The 8,041-nt window shown below is 42.7% G+C and overlaps 2 protein-coding genes across 2 annotated transcripts in view; both read left to right on the top strand.

Moving 5' to 3' along the window:
* The first annotated feature begins 3 nt into the window (after positions 1 to 3).
* Positions 4 to 8,041, top strand: part of LOC6043052 (aarF domain-containing kinase 1) — a 29,122-nt gene continuing 21,084 nt past the window's right edge. The window contains exon 1 of the mRNA XM_038254603.1: positions 4 to 68. The gene's annotated coding sequence lies outside the window, so the exon portion shown is untranslated. The remainder of the gene's footprint in view (positions 69 to 8,041) is intronic.
* LOC6043054 (vang-like protein 1) lies at positions 2,011 to 7,327 on the top strand. The gene has a single exon (XM_038254597.1). It carries the CDS (start codon positions 2,865 to 2,867, stop codon positions 4,554 to 4,556), a length of 1,692 nt encoding a protein of 563 aa, XP_038110525.1. The 5' UTR covers positions 2,011 to 2,864; the 3' UTR covers positions 4,557 to 7,327.

Below are 8,041 nucleotides of genomic sequence, written 5' to 3'. Positions count from 1 at the left end.
TAATATTGCGCTGGAGAGCTACAATTGTTGAGACGCAACATCTTGTTTCATAAACACTCAAAGCAAAGGTATTTTCTCTAACATTAAAATGTTACGTCTTTTCCGATCTGTTTTACATTAATACAATTAGTTCCAGAGTTAAAAAAAAAAAACTCTAGAATATTACATTTTAAATAATAAAAACTCAAAGTATCCTATTAAATTTTAAAATGATTTTTTTTAAACATCCTACATTTTCTAATGAAAATTTGTATTAAAAAAATCTTGAGCATCTGATTTTTCTCAAAAATTTGGAGGGATATAAAAAAACAGCTTTACGAACATCACAATAATGCTTTTATTTACACAAAAAACTTAAGCGGTATATAGAGTTATCTAAGCACGATCTCACGCACACTAGCACACCATTTGTTTTGAGGGTCGGTACAAAATTTAACCTCACTTTTTTTCGTGTACGTACACGCAATACATGTGCACGTAGATAACTCTATGCAGCTCGAAAGGAACGGATCAAGAAAAATTTCATATGGGCAGCAGCGGCAGCGAGAGCAAGCCAGAGAGGGTGAAGTAAAGCCCCAAGAAATCGCTCCCTCTCCTTATTTCCGTTGTTCGTAAAGCTGTTCCTTGCCCCTTTCCTTCAAAGCTCCGTACTAGCCTTTAAGCTGCCGCGACCGCTTATTTGAAATTTGACTTGACTGGTTCCTTACCAATTGCAAACACTTTTTAATGCACAAAAAATAAAAATAGTTCAACGGTAACATTTCAAAAGGCATCATGTACATTTTGTCACTTTCTGAGTTATTGCATATTCTGAAAGTACTCCTAATAAGCTACCTCTCCACCAAAAATGAGCAAAAGTTACTTCAGTAAAGTCTGTTTAATCATGATTTTAAATAAAGTAACATAAACAAAATCTCTGCCATCAGCAGTCCCTGTTTATATAGCCCTGTCAACCTGTCAAACAAAAGACTACATGAACCTCGTGACGAAAAAAAGCATGTACATTCGGCGAAGAAAACCGAATCATAACAAAGCGTTCCCCCGAGGTAGAAGGCTATGTTCAAGCTCAAGCGTGACATATTTTTTGCTGCTGAAGTGACTTGTTTTGAAACATTTTGAATCTGTTGAGTTTTTGCTGAAAAACTAAGTGCTTCGCGCTTTTTTTGTTCGTAGACTGGGCGGCCAAAAGAGGTCTTTTTTGTTTTCCACGTGACGAAAAATTGCGTCAGAGGTGGGTGAAATTTTGTGAATCAGAAGAGGAACCGCATGGAAGTTCCGAGATTATGTGTCTTTGATGCAGGGATAATATCGGAGTAAGATTATTCAATATTATTTGACAGGTGCCATTCATAATTTTTGAAAATCCGCCGCTAAAATTTAAAAATTATAAGAAATTTTAGCGATGAATTATGCCAATTTTGATTTCAACACAAGTTTCAACACTCTTCTCGAGATTTTTTGACTTTGAATATCTCAAAATATAAGTTAATTATTATATCAAAATATATTATAGATCGATTACAATACTTCCCACTTCATGGTATCATTTTGCGAACAGTAAATTGGTTCCCCTTCGACAGTTCTAAATTGAGGCCGCTTCGCGAACCACTATTCTGCACCCAGATTAAAATAAAAAAAAGTAAACAGGAATGGTTTTTAATCGTGTGTTTTACCGTTGTACATAAAAATTTAAGGACCCTATTGGTAAGTTTTGATTCAATTCAAAACTACAAAATGTATTAATACAATTTATTTACATTAAATTTAATCACGTCTCTGAAGGGCGTTCCTCTATATTCCCACCCTTTCCTCGTCATCCCACCCGATATCTAACCACCGTGCCAGCAAACGTCTTGCGTATCTCTGTATTGGTGTGTTGTATTCCCACCCTCTCGCACTCTCAATCGCTCTCGCTCAGTGCCCCTTTGCTTTGGTTTGGCATGCACTTGTCAATGAACTCGTCGGCACCTCGCTCGGCATTCGTATTCTTTGCCGCTATCGCAGCACAAGTCCACGCGAGCCGAGTCCGCGTTCACCGCCTTCACCACCGTTGCTCACCTTTGCACAAACCGAAAATGGAGTAAAACAAAGATGGAGGAAGGAATTTTTGGCCGTCGCGAACCGTAGAAAGTTTTGTCCGTATGCGGTGACGATCGTGCTGAATCGTGAAGGAGTTATCGGGAAACGTTGCTGCGGGGTGCCCACATGAGATTGTCAGTGAAAATTGCAGTGATGTGTTGTGTGTTTAATTGAAAATACGTTTTTTTTTTCGACTGCCTTTACCGCACCCCCCGTACGGAACGAAACGGAACAGTCATCAATGTGTGTGATGTGGTGTGGTGAATAAAAGCGGACACCCCAAAATATCTCAGCCGTGCAATTAAATGTAAACAATTTTCCTGCCGTGAGCGTTGCATAAGTCCATCGTACATCTCAATCTGTCAATTGTCGAAATGGAATTTCTTTCCAAATCATCGAAGCAAACTGGTGTGGCTCCTTGATGGCAAAATAAGTGGACTCGCGCCGTTGTTGGCTGGTCAGAAGAAAAGTTGAAAGAGCAAGCGAAAAAGTAGTCGCATAAGAAGTAACTGTAAGGGCAGGTTTGGCTGCTCGCTCTCTTTTTTACACATATACACACATCTCGGCTACGGGCCACTTGCTCTTGTGCCGCTGTTCCTGGTACGGTGGGAGCCACAGTAGCAGTGGAGCGAATCAATTTGTTCTAAGCGCATACCGTGAGAGTTTACGTCGTGGAGGTGTTGCCCGTACGACAACAATTTTCCAATTAGTCATTGAAGCATTCCGGGGACCGTTCCAAGCCAATGCCAGCCCTCAGCGCAAGAAGTTCAATATTGGTCTGAGCCATGATGGAAACCGAATCGGTCAAGTCGGAACCGAGCAGCAAGACGACAAGTAGGCGTTCGAGAGGACATAGCGGAAACAATAGTAGCACCCTGGGCTCACACAGGGATCGGACGAGGCACTCACATCGAAACAATCACTCTAGAAACAAACGGCCCGACATGGCGCCCTTCCAAACAAGCGTCAACATTGGGGACGATAGTCGAGATGGACAGGAAGTGATAGAGGTGCAAATATTACCACAGGATGAGACGTGGGGTGAGAATACAACGGCCATAACTGGCAATACCTCAGAGCAGAGCATTTCCATGGAAGATGTCAGTTACTGGCAAATGTCTGACGATACGGGGATTGGCTTTGCCTGTCAGCGATATCTGGAGCGAACACTATCGTTTCTATTGTGTCTAGTTGCCTTCGTAAGCCCGGTAGCAATGGCTGTTTTACCAAAGGTAGGATTCTTTCCTGCGGCTTTCGACAACCTAGACTTGTCGCAAAATGATCGGTTGAAGCTGTTGGCATGCAACGCAGAGTGTAAGGGAATGCTAGTGTCGCTGGCGGCTAGGATGCTGTTGCTGGCGATAGGAGTGTGGGCGCTTTTCCTGAAGAAACCAGCAGCCATCATGCCGCGAATATTTTTCTGGCGAGCCTTCGTACTGTTGCTGGTTCTCATCACTACCTTCGCGTATTGGCTGTTTTATATTGTACAAGTAACCGAAGGCACGAAAGCACTTGTGACCGGGTCGGAAGCCGTAGATTACAGTACGCTAGTACATTATTCTATAAGTTTCACGGATACGCTGCTAGCCATATTCTACGCGGCAGTGGTGCTCATTTCGATTAGACATATTGAGCCAGTTTACCACATCAAAGTAATAAGAAGTCCAGATGGCGAGTCTCGTAACTACAGCATAGGGCAGCTCAGTATACAGCGCACTGCAGTGTGGGTGCTTCGTCGGTATTATACTGAGTTCACGATCTACAACCCATATCTGGAGCGGCTGCCCGTGTCTAAATCACAGCGAAAGGCGTTGTCCTCGTTCAAGTATTACGAGGTAGATGGTGCAACACCTGCACAACAGCAGAATCAATCACGAGCGGTCTTGGCTGCCCATGCTCGACGTCGTGATTCTTCGCACAATGAACGGTTCTACGAGGAACATGAATACGAGCGGCGAGTCAAGAAGCGAAGAGCTCGTCTGGTGACGGCAGCCGAAGAAGCCTTTACCCATATCAAGCGTCAAACGAATGACCCACCCCAAACCCAAGCGCCGGTTCTTCCTCTTGACCCGCAGGAGGCAGCTCAAGCTATTTTCCCATCAATGGCACGTGCCCTGCAGAAGTATCTTCGTGTAACACGCCAACAACCGCGTCACACAATCGAGTCCATCCTGAAGCACTTGGCCCACTGTCTCAAGTACGACATGTCTCCGCGGGCTTTCCTGGAACCGTATCTCGTCGAGACGCCCGTCCTTCAAAACGACAAAGAACGTCGAACCAACCACAACTGGGCGTTGATCTGTGACGAGCTGCTCTCCAGACCAATCGGCGATGGTTGCACCTTCCAGCTGATCCAGAACGATGTTTTGCTCACCGTAACAATCAACAAGATCCCGCACTTCACGATCAGCGAGGAGGTGATCGATCCCAAGTCGAACAAGTTCGTGCTGAAGCTGAATTCGGAGACCAGCGTGTGACCTCCTCGATCCGTGCGTGACCAACAGTTTTTGCATCTTGTACAACCGCAACACCAACAGCAGCACGTGATCAAACTGAACGAACGCAACGAAATCCTCACCCAGCTGAACCTCATTCTGGCCGGGAAGAAACGCAACCGGAAGATCCAGGATCGCCTGGTTTAGGGCAATTTTCGTGAAAGTGGTGTGCCTCCATCGAGAGGGTGGGATTGTTTGTCGAGTGAATCACGTTTTTGTGTGTGAGTTGTTTCAAGAAAAAAAGATTCAGTGAAGAAGCCTGTAATAGCTATGATTTTGGGGCGCACCGAAAAAGAGTCACCGAACAACAAAGGTGAAGTTCAGCTCACAGGAAGTGTATAATTGTAGGTTATCTAGCTGGTAGTGTCTAAGACCTTTTCGATGGTGTGTAATTATCCCGAAACAAATGACCATGTCGCGGCGGCCATCCCAAATGGTCGTGGAAATATTCGAGGCACGTTCAATCGACTGCCTAGGAGCGGGGACCGGCCGGCTTCTAAAAAATCGCTTCATTAACATGCTCTCGATGCGGTGTTGTCCACATCGTGGGGACCGGCCACAACAACTGACCCCCGGCAGGTATATGTGTAGTAAGATGAAGATCCGTGAACGGGCGCAGGAACACGAGCAAACATAAAGACAAATTAATAATTTGAATCATAATACGCTTGCGGGGATTTGCATATCATTACGAAATCAAGTCAGCTTTACTTGCTTCACCGTGTTCGACCAGAGGAAAGGTTCAGAATGTAAAATTATTGTACACATCTCTTTTGGGTATCGAAAGCTGAAAAGTTTGTCTGTGAGTATAATTTTCGATGCACATACGAGAAATTAGCAAAAAAGATAAGAAGCAACTAGAAACACCACTGCCAAAGTAGTTAACATTTCAACTCCGGTGCGCTATCACTGAACTGTATAGTTATCTTCGCGAGTTAGCATAATGTTTTTAAACAGAACTCATCATAACTGTAAAACAATAGTTTAAAAAAGCAACCGCATCGAAGTTCAGTGAGGTGAGATCAATTCGCCTTTCACCTCGTCAAAAAAAAAACCCGAAATGTTCGCGCTCTCTTTCGATTTTAAAATTTGAACGGTCACTCATGCATACACAAAACTCCGATAAAGACTGGAATTTCTCTCTCTCCGATACGGACAAATTGAAACAAATTAGTAATATTATTTTTTTAATGTCAGGGTTAATTTCCCGATCGTTTATGGTTCTTTTTTTAAAATCCCCTCCTTCGTTCCATCGTTCTTCCCGACTCGCCCAAAAGTCTTGAATCGCTGTTGCGGTCAACTTTATTGACGCATTGAATAATCTAATCCGGCCGAACGGGCCTCAATAATTAGCATGAAAACGTATAAAATCGAAGCGTATCGAGAAAAGCGTTTGAAAACCGCGTCGCCTCGTGTCGCTGCTGTGGGAGACGTCGCTTTCAATAGGGTCAACCGACTGCCGAGTGACAACGTGCCGGATGATAAGCTTCACGCTGTGTGTTACTTTGTGTGTGCAGCACGGCATGAAATGTCCAATAATTAGCTTGGCATTTCGGAATAATAAGTCTTGAAATCCCTCTGAGAATTGCGTATCCGTCCTTTTTCTGCAATCCAGTTCTGTGTGGCCAAAAATGGGTGCAGTCACAGACAGTCGGACAACCTCTGCAATGAAAGATTGCCAGATTGAATTAGGTTGGACATTTTTGATTTTTCAATTTAGTTGAAAATTTGTTGAATACAATTGCAAAAAAAATGCCACGTCTGGACAAATTCCACGTTTCTGAACACAGTTTCGAGTTCAATTATCTGTGAGGTTGCCGTTCCACCTTGGCTTCGCCTAATTCCCACCGGACACATTGCGGCGGCACGTTGATGGGGAAGGTCCCGGCGTGGTGCATTGGGCCGTGCGCTGGCGTCGTCGATGGCAACCGTCTTCACCTCTCTCAAAGGGGGAAAACAACTCAGTTGGGAAATGCCAAGAAGGAGAGAGCGATAATCAATTTTACTGCGCTTTTTGATCAACTCTCTCATGCTTTCGGACATGGATCTGTTTCCTGCCGTTGGTAATTTTCACAAATTTCAACCGCCAGCAAACCACCTCAATGTAGCAGTCGGGCTCCAGCTTAACCCCTGCTGAGTATAGATTTCTTTAGCAAATTTAATTTGTGACCGCACAATTTTCTCGACCGCCCTCTCCTTATTTTGGCCTGGTGCACACCTTCTTTTCATCCTTGCGCCGCGAGAGTGTAACTTAATCTGAAATTTTGTGCGGTTTTCCCTCTCGGATACTTTTCCTCCAAATAAGGCTATGGCGATCGAAGCAAGCGGTATGCAATCTGTTGAACAATGGGATAAATGCTTGTAAAACGTCCAATACAATTTGTTGTTTGAAAAACAACTTGTCAGATTACCAAACAAATTCGCAAATTTTAACTGTTTAGACTGTTTAAAAATTATATACGCAAAACAGTCAAATGAGAAATGTTTCAACAGTAAAATTTCACATCCTAAATATATCATGTCTATGGTCATTATGCTTGATCAGGGCACATCCGAGACATCTTACTTTCCAAAAACTGACAAGCTTTAAGCGAAACTTCTTTGGGAACACCGTAGAAAGTCTCTCTGACCCCTTTAAGAATTTGAACATCAACACTTGTCGGCTTTCAAATCCAAATCATAACATATAAGGCTTTCTAGTCAGAAATTTACCAACACATTCAAAGCATGTTTACATGACAGCTGGACGTTTGTTTGCATCAGGTTTCCTATCTCTTTCTAGCAAAATTTTTTTGTCAAGCGACTTCTAGCTGGTTTATTTGACTGACTGCCCGATATGTCAGCCAGCATACTTCGCAGGGCTGTGACAGCTACAGCTCGATCATTAGGTCTATTCCCGTACTGCAGAATTCTGCAATTCTGCACAAAAACGGCAGCAGAGCGTTCCCGTACTTTTCTGCAACAAAAGTAACTTTTCTCTCAGGCAGAACTTCTGCAATGAGAGAGGTATAAGTAGCAGCAAAACCGTTCCCGTACTTTTCTGCAAGCTCTCTCTTCTCTTTCTTGTTGAAAAGTTACTGCAATTTGGTGCGATGGATGTTGAGTACACGCTTACATAAAATGTGCAAGTTGGGTGAAATCAAGCATTTTATTATTAGTTGTAATAATAAACGATTTTGGGGTAGTTTTTCATGTCTGGTTTTATTGAGAACGATTTCTTTTATGTTAACGATTTCAGGCTTAGTTCATTCATGTAAATGATAAAGCGATTTTTTTAGTGTTATTATTTTTACCTGATAAAACTTAAGCCATAGTGTTACAGCACGGCTAGTACCCCAACAAAAAATGTACTTTAAAAACAAATAGTTTTTAAAAACTTTTAAAACTTTTTTCTCTTTTGAGTTTAATAATTTCAAATAAATATTTATTTAGGAATTATTTTTGATCATAAATTGATTTTTAAGATA

The sequence above is a fragment of the Culex quinquefasciatus genome, chromosome 2, assembly GCF_015732765.1.
Source record: "Culex quinquefasciatus strain JHB chromosome 2, VPISU_Cqui_1.0_pri_paternal, whole genome shotgun sequence".
Taxonomy (NCBI): Eukaryota; Metazoa; Arthropoda; class Insecta; order Diptera; family Culicidae; genus Culex; species Culex quinquefasciatus.
The sequence above is the reverse complement of the archived record's forward strand: the minus strand, read 5'-3'. Positions and strand labels throughout refer to the sequence as shown.

Bases quoted from the DNA above. Each gene is read 5' to 3' on its own strand.
- LOC6043054 (XM_038254597.1), top strand. From the start codon at position 2,865: ATGATGGAAACCGAATCGGTCAAGTCGGAACCGAGCAGCAAGACGACA.